The sequence below is a fragment of the Dermacentor andersoni genome, chromosome 4 (assembly GCF_023375885.2).
Source record: "Dermacentor andersoni chromosome 4, qqDerAnde1_hic_scaffold, whole genome shotgun sequence".
In the NCBI taxonomy this organism is placed as follows: Eukaryota; Metazoa; Arthropoda; class Arachnida; order Ixodida; family Ixodidae; genus Dermacentor; species Dermacentor andersoni.
This window is the reverse complement of record NC_092817.1, coordinates 54,001,234-54,021,206: the sequence shown is the minus strand read 5'-3', so window position 1 is coordinate 54,021,206 and position 19,973 is coordinate 54,001,234. Positions and strand designations below refer to the sequence as shown.

General features: G+C 43.5%; 1 protein-coding gene across 2 annotated transcripts; it reads right to left on the bottom strand.

Moving 5' to 3' along the window:
* Window positions 1-1,204: 1,204 nt before the first annotated feature.
* Window positions 1,205-16,529, bottom strand: LOC126537175 (uncharacterized). Of its 2 annotated transcripts, none has more exons than XM_050184363.3 (5): window positions 16,422-16,529; window positions 15,453-15,635; window positions 14,034-14,237; window positions 9,182-9,417; window positions 1,205-6,578 (listed from the first exon to the last, which is right to left on the bottom strand). In XM_050184363.3, the coding sequence occupies exons 2-5, from the start codon at window positions 15,514-15,516 to the stop codon at window positions 6,021-6,023; spliced, it is 1,062 nt and encodes a 353-aa protein (XP_050040320.1). In that variant the 5' UTR covers window positions 15,517-15,635; window positions 16,422-16,529; the 3' UTR covers window positions 1,205-6,020. The 2 variants fall into 2 exon arrangements, with proteins under 2 accessions (XP_050040320.1, XP_050040319.1); XM_050184362.3 differs by having other exon boundaries at window positions 16,207-16,525.
* Between the last annotated feature and the right edge of the window lie 3,444 nt (window positions 16,530-19,973).

The window sequence follows — 19,973 nt, the reverse complement described above, 5'->3', positions numbered from 1 at the left end:
GCCCCAAGCACTTCATCACAAAGGCGTTCGATTGTATTACATTTCTTTGACACGACTGGCACGCATACGTCGCGTCCCACACAGCAAGAGCTAGAACAGTTGTGTGCGCTCTAGCTTCCATTCGGCCACTACTTTCTTCCTTGCGTCACGATCGGGAGCGTGTCAGTTTGTCCCATTCTCGCCTTGTGGCAGCTAACGCTTTGGGACACAGTGTTAAAATGCACCCCGCCCTTCGGGTTCGGCTCTCATTCCCCAGTCCTTTCTCAGTAGCCGAACACCACGAAGATGCTGCGAGACATTGTACCGCGCGCCTTCGGCTTCGGCACGGGTTGTACCTTTTCTTTCTGGAGTCGAAAAATTCGCCGACGATTACGTTACTCCCTAATGCGAAATCTATACGCGTTTTCATTTCGCGATATATTAGCTGGCGTGGACAATCTGTCTCGTCACCACTCTGTCCCCAAAGGGAGCAACCATTTTAAGAGTGTAGGGGTCTTTGAGGTGTATATTTGCCACACAACGATAATCGTCATCTGTCTTGCTTACGTTTCCTTTCTTGAAAACGCTGTGCTCGCTACTTTCCTGTCGAGAATGCTCTGTCATGCTAACGCGCATGCCGTTCCTGACTTAGAAGAATCGGGCTCGCAGCGTTAAAGAAAGGAAATGGCGGCAAGACAGATATGACGATCATCATCATCATCAGCCTGGTTACGCCCACTGCAGGGCAAAGGCGTCTTCCATACTTCTCTAACTACCCCGGCCATGTGCTAATTGTGGCCATGTTGTCCCTGCAAACTTCTTAATCTCATCCGCCCACCTAACTTTCTGCCGCCCTCTGCTACGCTTCCCTTCCCTTGGAATCCAGTCCGTAATCCCTTAATGACCATCAGTTAGCTTCCCTCCTCATTACATGTCCTGCCCATGCCCATTCCTTTTTCTTGATTTCAACTAGGCAAAATGATGTTGATTCTAGGCAAAATGGTGTTCGCTAGAGCAAACTGACAAGTACATAAGTGACCCCTCTTGATCAATATTATCACGCACGCACACTGAACTGGGCGAAATGAACAAATTCACGCAGAAACCCCTCAGGGAGTTGTCTAAGTATGCGTAAGCATTGTGCCACTTGCTCATCTCCATGCAGCGCGGTGTCATTATCAGTGTTATGGAACAGTCCAAATCTATTAAAAAGGACCGCCCAATATAAAAGCAAATCCTTTATTGTACAATATCACAGTACAATCACAAGAGAAAAGCAATGCGGCGCAATAAACCATACAGCAGAGCACCTGAGTGATTCATTCAGCAAACAGCATGTTGAGCTTTGAACTGCCACATCAGGTGAGTAACTAGCAATGTGCCACATCATCAGATTTCGGTCTAATTAGTGTAAGGTAATTTATGAACTAAAAAAATAGATTTGTTGTATGCATTCACAAAATAATTTTGCATTAGACCTGTGCAGTTAATTTTATTACAATAAATCTAACTGCATGGGTTTCAATGGGAACTTAAAGCAGAATTATTTGACCAACTTCAATTGTTATAATATAGTTTGACTGTAATGGGGGGGGGGGGGACACTGGCCAAAATTCAGGCTAACCATTTGTCAACCATTGTAGGTGTGGACATAATGAATTTTTGTGTACACTTGCAAACAAAACTGAATAGGAAAGTAATTCCTTCCTAGAAAACCATATATTTTGCTCAGGCTCCGGATTATTTGTACAAATTGGCAGTCCATACCGCCGCCTCCCCCATTTCAATACTAGACAGCTAATCAGTAGGGCACAGTGTATGTGAGGGCCCTCGTCTTTACAAACCCTTAATATAGGAGTAGGCATTTTTCAGAACATACATACTTTGAACACAATGGACAGCATTTATTCGAATACCAGCGTTTGTTGTACTAGTTAGCATCACATATATAATGAGTGACAGGACTAAAAAAAAAAATATGACACACATTATTTTATTACCAATACAAATAGCAGGTAGCCATCATTTGCACAAATGAGTTTTCTTTTTACACACTAAATTTACTTCAGACGATGTAATGACAATGACGACAGTCTCGCAGTGGTTTACTTTGGTAAACGTAAAATGATGTAATGTCAACTAAAGACTTATACCATAATGACCTGCATATATATGAACTTTCTTTTGCAAAAAATCTTGCACTAATGAATTCTTTCTATTATTTAGGGTGTCACAACTCTTCAGGTTATTCAAAGCATCTAGCCACGGTGTTATAGTATGGTGCATAGCAGCAGGCACCTATCACTACTGTCATCAGGTGCTGCTCTGATGAAAGTGTAAAATAGGTGTCATTTGCTCGTGTGACATGCTTATGATGTTGGAAAAAAATCATTTCATTCCCTTGTTCTCTGTCTAATCACGAAGGTGTTCCGACCTTGCATGACTATGGCACTGTTACCCACTTTCTGAAATCGGGCTATACTTACGGACAACTTTCTCTGGCTATGAAGGGAAGGCTACGGGTGCGTGGATGCTGCACGTGTTACCATGCCAAGTAGTCCGGCAGCGTTTTACAGTGTTTTTGGTTGCTCGGAACAGACACAGCTTCTACGTGCGACGGTGTCACACTTCCCCAGAAGTGGAAGGGAAAAGCCACAAAATGAGTAAACCTTTACACTCAGTGCTGCTTCCAAAAACGGAAAGGAAATGCTTTTACTTGCTTGTATTCGTGTACCTTGTTCTTCTTCCTTGCTTGTTTTCTTTAATGTAAAGCCACAATGTAAGGAGTGGTCAAAGGAAATAACTGTATAGGGATGGCCAATAGGGGTAGCAGAGAGAAACCTCATTCACTGGTTTGTTCCAACCAATACTTAATCTAACCAACCTAGCCTAGCCAATGGTTCATGTTACAGCTGCATGCTTGCAAGCTACTTGTGATTGGTAGAGACTCTCGACTCTAAGGTGCTGAGTGGTTGAGAAGTGTAATTCCTTGTGAAACGAATTGCTTAAAAATGTGGGTTTGTTTTCGTAAATAGAGAAAGAGCAGTCAGAGCTTTTGGAGCTCTGTCACTCCTGAAGTTGTTGTCAACATGTACACAGTTGACTTTCATTAATTCGACCCTTACGGGACTGACGAAACTGATCAAATTATCCGGGAGGTCAAATTAAACCAGATGAAGAAAGAAACTTCAAAACTCACTGCTGATTCATTTGACAGTGTTTGCCTGATTGCTGTGTGTCCAAAGTAGAAAACTAATGTAGAAATTATGTTAAAGCTCCTAAAGAAAGTAGAAATCTAATGCGTAACCGATTTTTTAGCAAGAACAATGTGCAAGGGTCTAATACAGTCGACTCTCATTACAACGGACCCTGATAATCCGGAAAAAAAAACCATCTGGTTTTTCAGAAGTCCGTAATATCCGAAATGTCTTACTTCCGAAACTTTCGTCACGATGTATAACAACTTTATTGCAAAGAGTCAGTGACGAACATTTGAAGTAAAAAACAAACAAGAAAAGTCGCAGTTTCGCCCAAAAGGCGAAGCATCGATTGCAACATCAAATTAGGCAATGTAAGTGCGGCAGCAGCAGCGAGCGAACTGACCTTCATGCTGCCTCTCACTTCAACGCGAACTAAACATTGGAAGCATAGCGCATACGAAGCTAACGGCAGTGGGCGCACTTTGTCCACATTACTGATCGCTTTCAAGATACGACGGCCGCGCCCTAAGCAGTAGGCGCTGGAGTAGAACTCCCTTTTCCTTGCACCCCCCCCTCCTCGAAAGAAGACTGTGTGTTTCCGCACCGCCTTTCTCCCTCGCGCGCGCGATATTGAGCCGCGATGGTCGGCTGACCGTCGCAAGTCAGTTGCCAGCCAGTGTCAACAAGGGAAGAGTACATTTCATACGCCCGATTTTGAACAAAATTGCCACTAATCTTGTCCGCTGTAGCCGATAGTCCGTTGTAGCATGGTCCACCAAAGCGAACTTCATTGCATTAATAAAATAGGTAGCACAAACTAAGGCTGAAATATGGTCCGTTATATCCAAATGTCTGTTGTACATGGATCCATTGCAAGGAGCATAGACTGTATATGTTCTGCACAATACCGACCGGTTTTGCAAGATCAGCTTTGCAGCACGATTTTTAAAGTCAGCTTTGTCGCAATACAGATGGGCTATGCGGTAAGGTAAACGAATGCCGTGAACACAGTTTTCAGCTCAATTTTCTTTGGAAAGAAAGGTGCTCGTTAGAATCATTGTAAATTCCATAGTTAGACACTGCGAGCTCCTGTTATTGCTTGAAAATCTTCCTAGGGCAGGCAGAAATAGGTGTTTTCAATGGGAGAAAGTATGTGTGTTCAACACAATCACTCCACGAAGCTCTGCTGAGACATGCTGCCATTAAAGTGGTAAACATAGGGCTCAGGCACGTGCATGCCAACTGATGAAGTTCAAATTATCCAGCAGACCAAATTTGATAGAAATAACAAAAGATTGGGCGTATAGAAATACATCGAGGTCAGTCGGGATCAAATTAACTTAAAAATTGAATCAGCCAGTGTCAAATTAACGGACGTCTACTCTATTTGTAAATAAACCTGTGCATACGGAGGAATTAATGCAGGCCCTGTTTGCAGTGCGTGTTCGAACAACAAACAGAGTATCAATTAAGGTCCAGGAGCCCAGATCAACAGTGCTACCATTAGGAGAGACGGTCACCAAGCCGATAGCCCTGAATCGAGCATAATCATCAAGTATGGGTTTTTCCAGGAAGACCGTGCTAATAGACAGTGGATTGCCAAAACACAGGCTGCTATTTCTCGGACACTGTCATTGCAGGCTTTTAATAAGTATGGACTGTCAACACACTGGACAACACAGAAGATGACCTCTGAGAGGACCTCCCCAACAAGATGTCATTTGAGAAAATAAGGGTGACAGAGCAAGCAGTGCAGCTTCAATAAAGAATGATTTGAAAGTATGTATTCATGAGATGAATTACAAGCAGACAAAAGTGGATAAAATGTTTTCTTTCCTTAGCCCGAAATTACCCCTGCTATTATATTTGGGTTCATATTACATTGAGGTTTTTACGGCAGTCACCGACTGATTTTTTGCACCTCGCGGGGACCAAAAAATAGTACGAAAAATTGAACACTTCGAAAAACTCATTCATCCCAAAAAATAACATTTATTAGGCTGAGAGGGGCTTTAAAAAATCTCTGATCGTTAACGCACTGCCCCATACTATGCTTGGAGGTGCGAATTTTCTTGGATTTGCACAAGAGTGACGTCGTCTCTGTATACAATCGACAAAAGTGTCACCACGTTGGTGATCTCCATTGGTGGGAATCACCACGGAGATTGAAAAAAAGGAGACACCTTACTTCACACCACTTCACTCTCGTGAAGGCACAGGAGGTGGCGCCTATCACACAAATGTGAAGCTGCACAGACGTGCGATGTCTTTAAGACACAGCTGCTCTGTGGACACACCAAGTGCCACCGAAACATAAAAAAAAAGATCCTGCATTAAATGATTATGACAATAGTACAGACCGAAAAAAGAGCAAGAAACAGCAAGAGTACCGCGCCACAGATGATTTGTCAGCTAAGGAAGAGTGGGCATGGCCTCCAAGACGAGGGGATGGCGCGTGCGCTCTCTATTGATAGCCTGCACTTCCCAATATTGGAGGCTATAAAGTGGGCCACTGAAAGCCAAGCCAGTGGAAAATCCAACATGGCGGCCTCCAAAATTGGGTAGCGTGGCTCAGAATGAGCGATTTAGTCCAGAAAATCAAACTTTGGGGCCTAAATTCATCTGAAAAATCGGTCACGAAAATGCATTAGCTCTATGGGAACCCTGAGGGTGCACTTATGAAGGCCAAAATATCGACCAAGTCCAAATTTCTTTAGTCCGAAAAATCCATCAGCGACTGTACATGGTTACATGCAATGTCATGTTAAATTACCATAAATATAGGATTTTAGAGAAAAATTAAGACTAATGGATTGCCTTTCTGCCTACAGACATCCAAAGTCACCTATCCACCGCTGACGGCCACAAGTCGGACAAGAGAAGATACTGTAGTAATCGAGGTGGCAGAGTTGATGTGTACATCGGAGAGTCAAGATGGCAGGCATACTTGCGCCGAAATGCCAGAGAGCACAGTTGCTGAAGCGTTGGAATGCTGGAGAGCTCCGACATGATACTTGCTACAATATGATCTGGACGTTCGGATTTACCATCCAACATCCGCCTCGCAGCCCAGCGAGGTGCGCCCATATAGGGATTTGCACGGATCATCCACAAGGCTAGTGGCCTGTTTGAGCACAGCGCTTGCTGCATAACTGTTGTGCCAAACCCGTCTTGACTGAATGGATTGCCTCCGTAGCGCACGAAAGTCTTGACTGGCTCCAAGTCTCTATAGTTACTGGCAATACACGTGGCTCGGTGAAGAACTGTCTGACTCCAGCACTCGATGAAGAGGTTGCAGTCTGCTCCTTTGCTCATGAGGCTTTGCACCAATAAGGGACTTGCATGTGCCATCAAGGCAAAGCTCAGTGCAGTCATACCATGGTTATTTTTCCGATTCACCTGTGAACAAAGAAGACCAAAGACGATGTTACGCTGTGCACGCAACTAAGACTACACCACTTTACAGCCTCTGCTGTGCCATTGTCTATGGCGGGGGCTCACCGCACTATGCAATGCATTTGCAGCAAACATTGATGCAGGGGTGGAAGTGCCAAGAGTGCTTTGAAGTAGCTTTGGGAGCAGCAAATTTGGCACAATGGAGCAGGTTTTGAGCAGGAATTGCACATTTTGGAGCAGAAGCTACATGTTTTGGAGCAGCTTGGTAAAGCTCAACATGAGCAAAATGCAGGCAGGTAAGTAAAAGGTGTTCCTTACTTGACATTGCAGAACACTATAGAGTTACATACTGCATGTGCTAACTAAATGCGACCAAGAAAAAAGAACACCGAGGGCTTTACGCAAACGAAATCCCTCTGTATGTTGATACACATTTGTTCATGCTAGTCACGATAATTTCGAAGACAATGCATTCCTTGGTGAGTTACCTCCACTTTTTTGTATTGGTATGCCTGTTTCTAGCCTCTTCCAATGGCCAATTCTGGAGATAGTACAGTCTAAAAATGTGGGCCAATCCCGAAGATAGTGCCATCTAAATATTTAAGCAGCGTGATGCTCCTCTTAACCCCCTCACGAGAGCGTCTGATAGGATAGAGTACCATGCCTGCTGACTCTATCCCGTTCTCACCCCCAACCAGCTCAGAAAGGCATTGTCTTTTAGACTTCAACTAGAGCATGAATCACCTTCCAATCTTTCTTATCCTGTTGTGCACAAGAAACTAATATTTAAGGTTAATTAGCTAATAGAAGAGAAATTTGGGCGAGTTGGTGGCGATTCACGTTTTGGAAATTAACAGTGCAAAACAGACAAGGACGAAGGAAAAGAGCACATATGTGGTTTTATCCACATAATGACGCACTGATGTTTCCACGTGTGTTTTGACAAGTCACCAGGATGGCTCCTAATGCACATGCACAGTCGCTTAGTTGTTGCCATGTTGGCCTCTGTTAGCCTGTGTATATAAATGTGACTTTCCTCAAAATAAACTTCAGTTGTGACAGCGCCAGTTTCGTGTTCTCCTTTTCCTTCCTCCTTGTCTGTTTTGCGCTGTTAAATTCTGAAACATGATAAGCAAGTGCTTATTAACTTACTAATCGATAAGGCCCTGATGTGAATGCTGTGGAGGACATGAAGTGACCGATAACAGCGTTTGAAGGAACCTAGGTTTTGTGTTGTCTTATCTTTAAAAAAAGAATGCAATTTTAAAAATACAGCGTGACAATGCATCCGCACACCAGTGGTATCAGTGGTCTCATATCAAGTATCATATCAGTGGTATCATATCATCAAGTACTTTGTGTATTTTATGCACATGTTAACCAGGAAGGAAAGTGATTTGGATTCATTCCTGAAGAAAAAGTGCACTTTCGCAATTTCCACAAGCGGCTGGAAAGAGTTGCATGCAAGCAAATGTTTGTTGTATTCACACTATCTAGACAAAACTTGTCCAAAAATTTGTTTGTTGTAACCGATAATCTGTTGTATCATAAAGAGCCGTGTAAGGGCCGCGCTTCCAACTTGGCAGCCTAAAATTTGGAGATAAAGATTTACAATGCACAAGCAATCGTGTTTGATGCCTTCACGCTGTGTGCACACACATAAGAATTTACGCGTACTGTGTACTTCCGCATGCTGCTACCAGATGGCGAGAGCTAATCATTGACCTCCGATGCATTGGTACATCCGGGGATCTGGGTTATGCGCAAGTCAAGACTGCGCTGGCACTATTTTGACCAAACGGTTCGGTCCCTCATGCACCTCATGAAAATTGGGAAAGAAAAGTGGGGCCTTTACATGAGTTTACACGGTAGCTTTGTCCGTTAAAAGCAGGATTTGTTATATTGATAACATATACAAACCAAACAATGTGAGAATAATGGTCTTTTATATCCGAAAGTATGTTGTATGTGGATGTATCAGTAACAGGGGTGGACTGCAAATGTACAGGAAAGTGCTTGGAGTTGAATAGAGTTTATATTCAGCAATTTAGCTGTTATTTCTATATTTTCTTTTTTTTTTCTAGATCACTATTGCAGCTCAGTGGCCATGAAATAATGAAAGCAGAGCAAGAGAAAAAAGAAAAACCTAAGTATAAGCACATGTTAGCGGTTGCAGGGTGACACAAAGCAAATTGCTATTTTGGCAGATTTGAAAGTGCACATGGCAGCCCACTATTATTTATTGCAGCATTTACCCTATTCTAATGCAGCCTTTTCTCCAAGGAAATTGTCCCCAATATTGCTGGTACATTACAATCGGATATGACACCGAAACTGCACACACGGCATTACCGACAGTCAGAGACAATTTCATCGTCACTGATACCACAAGATGGTGGCAGAACATGTTTTCACTAAGAATGACAATGTACTGTTTGCAGGCTTTAATTATAGTAAGCTAATACCCACAGCCAGGTCACTGGGCCAATCCCAAAGGCATCTGGCAATACTGGTTACGCAAACATGCGAAGAGGATATCAAAACCGCCTGGAGAACAGCAAAATAAGCAGGACACTGTAACAATTGACAGCAAACAGAACACTCACCGGCGCTCCAGCTGCAAGCAACCGGTCCACCAATTCAACATCGTTTGGATGTCTGGCACATGCATGGTGTAGTGGAGTGTTTCCCTCATTGTCAGCAGTGCTGGCATTGGCCCCAAGGGACAATAGGAACAGAGCCAAGGTGCGGTTGCTTCGGCAGGCCAGTGCCAGGGGTGTTGCTCCACTTCTATCCCTGTGCTTCTTGTTGCTGCCTTTCTGTACAAGAAGCCTTGCCATTTCTGGAAATTTATAAAGAAAGCTATATTTAAACTGACCAGTCTCTCTGGTGTGCTCCCAGAGCACAGTGATAGCATAAACCCGTTATTTGCATTTTAATGTCCTTTCATTTATCACTAGTGTCTCTCTCTCTCTTAGCCATCTTGAGTGTAGCTTTTACAAAGTGTTCAAAGCTGCCCACTCAGCATGTTTTGCACATGCTTGGTTCAGACAATACTTGTGGTCCTTGGGAGTTTAAGTCAACTCGAGCAGACTGCATGCCTTTTACTAAGGGTTACATGCCTGTTCAGTACCTTCAAATTTTTAGAGACTGTTCTATATGCAGTTTTTTCTGCAGACACTCTCTCCGAAGAAGGTGGGTTTATTGCTGGTGTATAAATCGGCTTTATGACATTGGAGCACATGGTAATCAGGATGGTGGATTTCACAGAATATGAATGACATGGCTTTTAAACTGAAACTATATTTACAACAGAGGTTCTTATATTTAAGTTTTGATAACTTCTGTTCTACTGAAGATCCTACCTTACTGCGAAAAACATTTGAAGCCTTCTTTACCACACAATCAATATTGCATGCATCACATTTCAACTGCTGCACTACAAATAATTTGTTTTAAACCATTTGTCACAACTCAACTCATGGCTAAATCTTTTCTAGTAACTAAGCATTGTCAATAGCTCTTCCTTCACACAATATTATCAGCCAATTTGTGGTTAAGCAAAGATACATGTATAGTACAGCATATGCTATACTTTTCAAGTAACATTCTTAAAGGCCTACTGCAACATAATTTTGGGCCACATTAGAAGCCTAGTTTTGGATAGCGTAGATATCGAAGCGATACCATGCAAACTTATAACGCGACAGCGTTAAGGGCCCTGTGTTGCAGAATATCTGGCGTCAGTGTTGGCGCCTGAGAAAATAATCCCGAACCACGTAGGCCCTCCGCGTGGGGTGTAGGCCTTACTGAACTACCTGAATTTCTCAAAGTAAAATGCGTAAGAAAATTCATAAAGTATGACTGACACACAACCTACAGACATGATAGCATCAGATTGTAAACTGAACATACAAGAAAACCTAATTCTGCTACACGGAAACTCAAACACGAACCCCTTTTCCAGCTACCGTTTTGAGATCTGTCTTAGTAGTAGTTCCTTGCAACACCATCAAAAAAAGAACCAGAAAGCTCGCCTTCGTGCATAGCTTTCACCGCCAGCGTTTTCAGGAAAACATTACAGTTACATAAGCTGCAGTTGCTGGAAAGCGTGAGAAGCAGTCGGGGATCTTTGAATGCTATCACATTCCACTCTTAAAGGGCCCCTCACTAGGCCCCATAGCAGATTTTGGTTATACGCTGGAAGTTGTTACGTGTCCTCCAGGGAGCGTTCTGCAGCAAAAATTTTTCAAGTCGGCTTAATATTAGCCGAGATAAAAATATTTCAGTGCCGCGAACGCGTGATTTCAGCAGGCTAGCTCCACTGCATAGCGAGACTCCCTCTCCATTTGCCCCGTCTAGCCTCCGCAAGCGAAATTCCTTCCCTGCGTTCTCCCATGCCGGACCTCGATGATCGCATGACACACACGTCATGGGCGCCACCTTCACTTTTTTTTGCTTCTGGCTTTTTTTTTGGCGATGCGCACTTCCGCTGGCGGAGTTGCATGCGAGCTGTTATTGTTTTGCACAGGCATGATCGGTCCTTTCTGTTCTCATGCTCCTATTGCTACGCATGCACCCCATGAATCATTTGAAGCGTCCTCTTGGTCAGTTGTACAGTCAACGTCCGATTTTTCGGACTCCCTAGCGGCCATAAAAACTTCCGAAAATTCAGGCAGTCCGAAAAAAATGAATGCATGTCTTTAACTGCCCTTAAGGGCTAAAATTGCCACAAGCACATCCGAAAAAGCTCTTAAGGCCTGCCAGTACACTTATTAGGCATATCAGTACTCGTACTGTGACAGGAGATGGGGGTGCACGCGTGTATAATTAAGAAATAGATACTGTGTCCTGTGACAATTGCCCCTTCCCATGCTTGTTATCCTTCACCACGTAACAGTGCTGTACTAAGGCAAAGCTAATTTTTGGAGAGTGGTATTACGCAACGCACTGTGCTCTGCGAGCTTCGAAGCCAATCGCGAGGATTACAAAGGCGGATTGTCGGTGCCATTGCTGACAGCGGCGAATTCTTTCAATGAAAAACACAGCATTGCATGGCAAGAAGCTGAATAGCGAACGTAGAAGCAGCTACGCCTAATGTTGCTGCGGTGGTGGCTACGGCTGCCAGCGAATCTGCGTGCAAGAATGCTGGTTCGAGGCGGCGAGATAATCAAAATGACGGCGGTGGAGGCTTTGATTAATGCCATTTCAGACCTGCAGTCAGGGAAATATACATTGACTATATGGAGTATGTGGTGGTGCCGCAAAGCCGTGTGAATTATCGGACGTCTGGAAAATCGGTCATTAACTACTCTGGCAGTACCTTCTGCCGATGGCACGGTGTCAATGACGATTTTTTGCAATTCCTCTGTTACTAGAGCCAGCATTAAAAGGACTTTCATTCCCTTTCAATAAAGTTACAGCTAATTTTCCCTGATAAAAGCACAAATTCCCCGAGTTTTCCCTGAGTATTTCCAGACTATTTCCAGTTGGTAGACACCCTGGTATTTTTTGTTGTTGATAATTGCCCGGTGCACGGTGACATCCCACACCTGAAAGCTATCAGGATGGTATTTCTTCCTCCGAACACCTTGTCGATCTCGCAGCTACTGGACCAAGGCGTCTTTCACCACACGAGGAAGATTTACTGCCACCACCTGCTCAAGCACATGCTCCTTTGCTATGACAACCTCAAGGAGTACTCCGTCGACCTCCTTGGGGCCATATGTCTTACTGTGCATGCATAGAAGGAAGTGGAACCAGCGTTGATCATGCACTGTTTTGAATATGCTGGCTTCTCGAGGGAAAGCACCGCGAGGCTGATGCTGACTATTCATGTGCACTTGATGAAGAAGGAGCCGAGTATTGAGACCGCATCAATGCACTTTGCGCAGAGGACAGCGAATCTGGTGCAGTCGGCTTCGCCGAGTATCTGCACTTTGAAAATGATCAACAAACGTGCTACTCAGACTTGGAGAGTGAAGCTACTGCTGATGTGACCATGTGTGATGACAGCGACGACGACGATGCCGACGAGCCCTCCTGAGCACCCGCTCTTGGGGAAGTTATTGGATCGCTAAACGTTATCTGCAGTTTTGTTGAGTGCCACGGTGGAAATTTTCAAATGTTGCACGTAGTTGGCCAACTAGAAAACATGACCCTTGGAGCCTCTAACTACAGGACGTGGCAAACCAGAATTACTGATTACTTTAAGAATCCAAAGATCGCCGAATAAAGGTAGTGCATTCCTGCAGCCAAATTTTTTGCCTGAGTTGCATTGCTTTGTGTGTTCGGTTAATTCGAAAACCCGCTTAATTCAAAGATTTCTTGTAGTCCTGATGACTTCGAATTAACGAGGCTTTACTGTACATGTAAAACGCAGAAATGCTTTTCTAAGATAACCCCTGGACCGGTTTTAATTAAATTTGTTGCATTTGAGAGAGAAAGTTAAATTCTAGTGACTGTTGGAAGTGGAATTTCAATTTAGTGCCTGCATTTTGTTAAAAGAATTTTCAGAAATTCGGAAGTTCAATAAAAATATAGAAGCACTAGTTCACAAATTAATAGCTCTGCATCAAGAACAGATATCGCAGTCTATAAATGGCATCCATGAGATAATTCAAAACCGACAAATTCCATATGTCAATTCATATCTTACATGAATTTGCTACATTGTGTACAAGGGTTCTGAAATAGTTGTATTTCCATATTACTAAATTTTTTGCAGATTCATGTGTAACATAATAATTCTTTATGCTCAAAAGTACTATTAGATGCAATTCACAGAATTGTGATATCATTTTTGATTGCTGAGTTAGAGTTCTAAACTTGACGGTTTCATTTTCTGAAAACTTGAGATTATTGCCAATTTTTTATAAAAGATTGACGGCCTAAATAAAAAATTCAAAATGAACAGACACTAGATTTTAAGTTCTTTTTTTTTAAGTACAACAAACTTCATCAAACTTGGTGCAGTGGTTGCCAAGAGAAACGAATTCTCATTTGACATGTATTTATATGGGAGCACCCGTGCTAAAGCTTCCTCTTAAAGGCGAAACTTAAACAACCTCCCAAATTTTATGTTTGAAGTAGGAGTGGTCACATCACGAAATGCTTGCAAAGTAGTTCTTTATGCTGAAACTGAACAAAAAGAAGAACCATTAACATTTGTCAGAAATGACACAGAAGGGAGAATGCTGAGAGCCAGCACAGGTACTCTGCATAACCTCGATATATGCATCTCCATCCACCTTTCAACCTGTCTTAACAAAGAAATTTACACATACTATTCAATCTTGCAGCGCAAGTCCAATCAGAAGTGTTTCAAGATTTATGCTACACATTTTAAATATACAATTACATTCATCAGTGCTTCCGCTTTTAATGCACTATCTTGGCATGCACAATTGTGTACAGGGCACTTAGAGGGATATGTTGCAGCATAAGGAAAATGCATACCAAGACTTCTGCCACTGTAGTTGCAGACAGCCAGATGGTGTAGTGGCGTCCTTCCATTGCTGTCTACACAGGAAACACTGGCACCATTCTTCAGCAGAAGGCGCACCAAGGCAATATTGTTGCGCATGACTGCTATGTGCAGAGGAGACAACCCAGTAGGTGAAAACTGGTTCACGCTGCAGCCTCTCATGATTAAAAGCCGAGCTGAAACATATTTAGACAGAAACAGAATGAGAGCTTACAATAAAAATGGAATAGCACAGTAAGACATGTGCGTACACAGAGACCAGCATAGATATTCTGATGGTACAAAAAATAGCATTTATTTAACAATTTCCTCAAAATGAAGAGCGACATAAAACTATCAAGGGAACAAAGCCAATGCACATAATTGTGACACATATACGCAAACACACACGTATGCAGAATGAAGACATCCAAAGTATGAAAGACACCATTTACTTGTACACCTTTATAAACACTAATTGAAAAGGTGACAAAATATAAACAATGCAATAATTGTTGGCTAATTTGGCAAGGCAAAGTGCTCGAAGTGGCACTAAATTTGCTCATCTGACCAAGGTATATGGGTGCCAGAGTTGTGAATTTACTCAGTTACTCAGTTTTTCAGTAGCAAAGACAGTACGGTCATGAAGAAGATTCAAATAGGGTACACCAGCTTCAAGGAAGGCCAAACATCCAAAGAGTGAGTCATGCCATGACAAGCCTTCAACAAGCCAAAACGATGCAATTCTTAACGAAGTGCGAACCCCAATAAAGAGATATGGTCAGCTTACGGTCCGAGAAGCTGCTCAGCTGGGGATAGCAATAAGATGCTGGCTATGAATTACTTTATAAAGACGATTTGAGTATGCAGCAGGTTCCACCAAAATTTTACAAGGCTTTTGATGGAGGAATTCAAGGACTTGGCAAATGTACCAGGATGGCGCCTCTGTTCGTGCGGCTCAAATTATTTCGTTTTTCTTGGCACGGCACAGTATTCCAGTGGTTCGTCAAGCTCCCTAGTCTCCAGACATAAGCCTATGCAACTTTTCGCTGTTCACAAAAATGGAAAGGCACCTAAGGAACAGACTTTTGAACCCGAGAGGACATCCAAGTGTAACACAACAGCTGCCCTAGCAGCACTTCTTGAGGAGGGATTCTTGGACTGTTTCGAGAAGTGAAAGGAGCATAGGACTCAGGTTGCAGAAACAGGAAGGAACCATCTTCAAGGGAGGGGATTAGGATGATGAAAACCTTAATCGACGCTTCTGGTTTTCCGGGACCATGGTCAGATACCTTTTAAACAGGCTTTGTGAATGAGGCTGCTAAAGACTTAGGGATTGTTACATGCCATTAGATGCGGAAAAGAAATTGTACTAATCTTGTACAGTCTTCCTGGGACCTTTACACACTTACCCATTTCTATGAGATCCTTCTCAACAGCAATGCATATTGCTGGCTTGCTTTCACCTCCTGTCATGATTCTTACATCCGGATCGACTGGAGGTCCTTCAAAGCCACAGAGCAAAGTCCATGCCAACGATGTGTTGTCATCATTTAGGGCGGCCAGGAACTGGCAGTGTCGTTTCCATCTAGGTTCTGTGAAATGGTATGAAATGTTGGCTGAACACCAGGCAACTTCCTCACAATATTTCGTTTGCGGTAGTTTGGAGCTCTGATCAACACGCCCGATAATAGTATAAGTGAAACTCGCAACTGGTAGCAGTTTGAAAAAAAATATTATTATTATTATTATAATTATTATTATTGATGCTATGGCTCTTTATCTCAATCTGGCTTCACATACATTACGAAAGTGCTGCGCTCACTAGTTATTATATCGGTATAGCTGCTTGAAAGCTGATGTTTGCTGCGCTTAAGCTACAAAGCAAATATTTTTTTCAAGCCGAACGCGCCCGTAGGCTGCCGATACCACTTAGGATTAAATCACGGTATTAAAAGCTGCATGATCTAAACAGCAAGCCACGGATCGCTTTGAATGGTAAGTTAAAGCCATGCGACACGGGTAGATTTACTACAACGCACACGCGCGTATCAAGATTTCGAAGTATATCCGTAACCAAACGCCGCTAATTTTCTGTAAACAAAACTGTCAACGGGGCAACTGACCATAAACACACAGGTTACAAGAATCACGAGCAGTACTTACCAGCTTTACTCATTGTAAGATAATCCTCTCCTTTCGATCGCTCTAGCAAGGAGCGAAAGAATCGTTTTCTCCTTTGTCAGTCCGCGTGCCCGACGCGGATACAAACTAAGCCGCCAGCAACATGCCCCTCGCAACATCGGCGCAGTCAAGGTCACGGGAATGCCCAGCCAGACTCCGCCTCGTCTTTCGTTTCGCAAGAGACACAGGAAACTTACATTTTTAGTTTTAGTGAATTGAAGCTTTCCGCCAGGTCGGTGCCAGCCAGCTGGTCGAAAGGACAAGAGTACACAAAAGCCACATGCGCTGGAGAGAAAGATAAAAAGAGAGCGAGAGGCACGCTGAACATGGTTGCCAAGGCATAATTCTTTAGACGCTCTCTTTGGCCTGGCCCCATAAACGGACAAGGCGCGTCCTATCACTGAGGCTGCGCCGCTCAGCAGATGTTTGTGTCATAATACTATGAATTAGGGCCTTCTAAAGTAGTCCATACATTGTTGATCGAAGGTCGAGACTATGAGATTTTCATAGGGATTCTCTTTCGTAAATACTTTCCGAACTAGCCAGAGTCTGGGCGTCCGCTACACATGATAGCGGTTGGTGCAGATCAGCGCGGCAGGCACGGCACGAAAGAGAAGTTTCGTGAATACGGTTCCAGGTACTTGCGCCACAAAAACGCTTAGTTACTTCAGGCGTAATCTTCTAACCTTGTTGTTATCATTTGAATTTCCTGGTTCATGCCTTTGATCTGCTCCCGTCGCGTTCAGGCTAACAAACGTTATTGCTTGAAACAAAATTAAGATTCCTTTAAATAGTACCAGAAAAAAAACAGAAAAGAATTAAAGCTTAAAATATAACAAGACCGCGTCGAGACAGATGATACACTCGAAACCACACTTTTATTTGCACTGTATTTTTCGAACGTCATTCTCGAGTAATTGAATTAAGACGCGTTGTGAGTGCATGTGGGCGCTACTGGGTGCCATGTAGTACTGCGGCCAAATAACAAACAGAAAGAAAGAAGGAAAAGGAAGATAAGCTAAATTTGTATGGTTGATTATACGATTAAGTTTCATGAGCGTTATTAGGTTCTTCGAATTAAAAGAAATGAATCGGGACCAGACCATAACATCTTCAACGAAGCTCCATCTTTATTGGTATGAGGGAATAGGGAACATTTCCTGCCACAGACACCATACCTGTCTCTAGCCGGGCCTGAACTATTTCACAGAAACTCTGCACTATTTCGCAGAAAGTACACCAGCATTTGCATTCCCAAGTGGTTTTTCTCTCAAGGGATGACCGATTACGATGGCCCATTCAATAGGACATGGCTCACGTGGGACTGGCATTTCATTTGTGCATCAACTCCAGCAGCACGCTAATGAACTTCATTGTGGAATGAAGTAGTGGAACAGACAGTGAAGCTCACCCAGTGAACTTCGATGGCATCAACTCGACTGAGTCAGCGAAGCCCATACATCTTATGCCGGTGACCAAGGGACACCGTATTCGCACACTGTCAGCGAGATAGCACGCGGTAAGCAAAAACTTGTTGACTGCGCGTTACTTCACTCACTACATGCATTCTCGCTGGCCACGTGCTATTGTTCTATCTTGTGAGGACACACGGTAGGACTCTCGCCCTCACTAAAGTGTTCTTTAACTCTGCCACATTCATAGTTATATGACACATTACTTGTTGGCATGGCCAGAATTCGTGGACAACTGCAAGACATCCCTCGGCGGGTCTGACCAGCTTATTGTTGCCCCGTGTGCTACCTTGGAGGACAACCTTTTTTCAAGGACCATGGATTTTCAGGAGATATGTGTTTCGCCTCCTCCTAAAATTTCTTAAATGCACTAATATATTCAACGAACGGTGACGTTTAGCAAGTAACGGTAAACGTCACCCACCATTTGATGCAGTAGATGTAGTCTCACTAGGCAGGGGATGAACCGACCGTCGAGCGGAAGAATTGTATCTCTGTATGCTGCGTTGAACTATTTATTCCCATGCATGCCTTTGTTCGCACTTTAAAAGGAGACATGTACGGGCGCAGCAATTGCCGACATACCTCTGCAAGGCTAGGTCTGCCCGTAGCTACCATCCTCATCCTCAATTTCTCAATCTGATGACTTCCTCACATGCTCTGGCGGCGCTCCACGTTACGGGCCGACGAAGACGTTACGTTGTCCAAGTGGGAGGCTGCCCCACGCAGTCCCGATTTTCAAGCCCAACTATGGGCAGACCAACGGGCCTGCGACGCTGCGGAGAGGCTAGGTCTTTCTGTACCGACGTGGGAGCGGCCCGCTAACTGCTAGTGCACGTTCCGATGGACTCAATAAAGTTTTCCACCTATTCATCCATCCATGACTTCCTCTGTTCCTCATGCTAAACCATGCATGTTCTGTTGTCCTTCATGTGCTGTCCGTTTCACGTAATGTTTAATCAGCCGTACATAGGACGTCCACACGCACGTTTCTCGTCTTGTCGCGTTTTAATGTTTGTACAAAATAGTTTGCGACGTTCTACTGCGAAAACGCCTGCTTGCGCGTTGCAAGGATGACTATACTGCAGCCCTATAGTGCATCAGCTTTCGAGGTTGCACTTCAGGTGATCGGCTATTGCCTTCATGAAGGCGGAACGAGCTAGATGACCTGCCATTGCCTGTCTTCAGCACAAAGGGACTGCAACTTAGGTATTAACAGGAATTATTCTGAATATGCACAAAGCTGACAACTATTGCTATGTCTGAACGATTTGGTAATTCTGAACAAGACGCCTCAAACTCAGACAGTCCTATAGCGGCTCCTGTGTTTCTTTATTTCTGTGACTTTCTGAGCCGAGTCAGAGTCGCTGAAAAAGAAAGAAAAAAGAAAGAAAAGCAATTAAATTAAGCTTTTTTTTTTCAACAATAATAAAGAACCTCAGCTTCCTAGCGCTCGCCCTCATTTATCTATGTACTGTGTAGAGAGAGAGGGAGCAAATGATAAATGAAAGGTAGGGAGGTTAACCAGGACTGAGCCCGGTTGGCTACCCTACACTGGGGAAAGGAAAAATGGGAGGGAAAGATTAAAAGAAGAAGAGAAAATCCACTGGGGATATCATTCGGTCACTCAATCCGGTTTACAGACGGTGACTCAATCCGGTAGCTATCAAATATCGCAGCAGCGCTTTTGTGGCTGTTTATAGCAGAAAACGTGCAAATGATTCATGCCGACAGCTATATATCGGGCGCACAATTTACAGATTAAATGGAGTTCATTTATTTGCAAGGGGGCGGGGATGTAATCTTGTTTTCTTTTATAAGTAGTATAAGGGGAAGTCGTTAAAAGTGGAAGAAATAAAGGAAACACGCTTGCGGACAGCCGGAGTGGAACTAGGGACAAAACGAAAATATGTATCTCAGTGGTTTTAGGTGCCAGAACCACAATTTCATTATGAGGAACGCAGTATTTGGGGGCACCGGATAAATTTTGAACACCTGGGGGTTTCATTACAGCGTGGAACCAATGCGCGGTACGAGGGCGCTTTTGCGTACATCTCCCAACGGAATGTGGCCGCGCCGCGGCGGATTCTTTCCCTATACCATGGGAAAAATAGGTGTTCTTGTAGGATACGCCAGACTTGTTTTTTTCTGAAGGAACTACTGCACTCAACATATGATGCAATAGATAAACAATAGGTAGAATGAATGCACTTTTCAGGCATAAAAATTTTATCAACGAGATGTATGCCATAAAAAAGATATAAACTGACAAAATCA

Coding starts and splice junctions, on each gene's coding strand:
- LOC126537175 (XM_050184362.3), bottom strand. Junction 9,418..14,033: donor CTACAGTGGCAGAAGTCTTG/GTATGCATTTTC, acceptor ATAAATTTCCAG/AAATGGCAAGGCTTCTTGTA. Junction 6,579..9,181: donor TGCTTGCAGCTGGAGCGCCG/GTGAGTGTTCTG, acceptor CTTTGTTCACAG/GTGAATCGGAAAAATAACCA.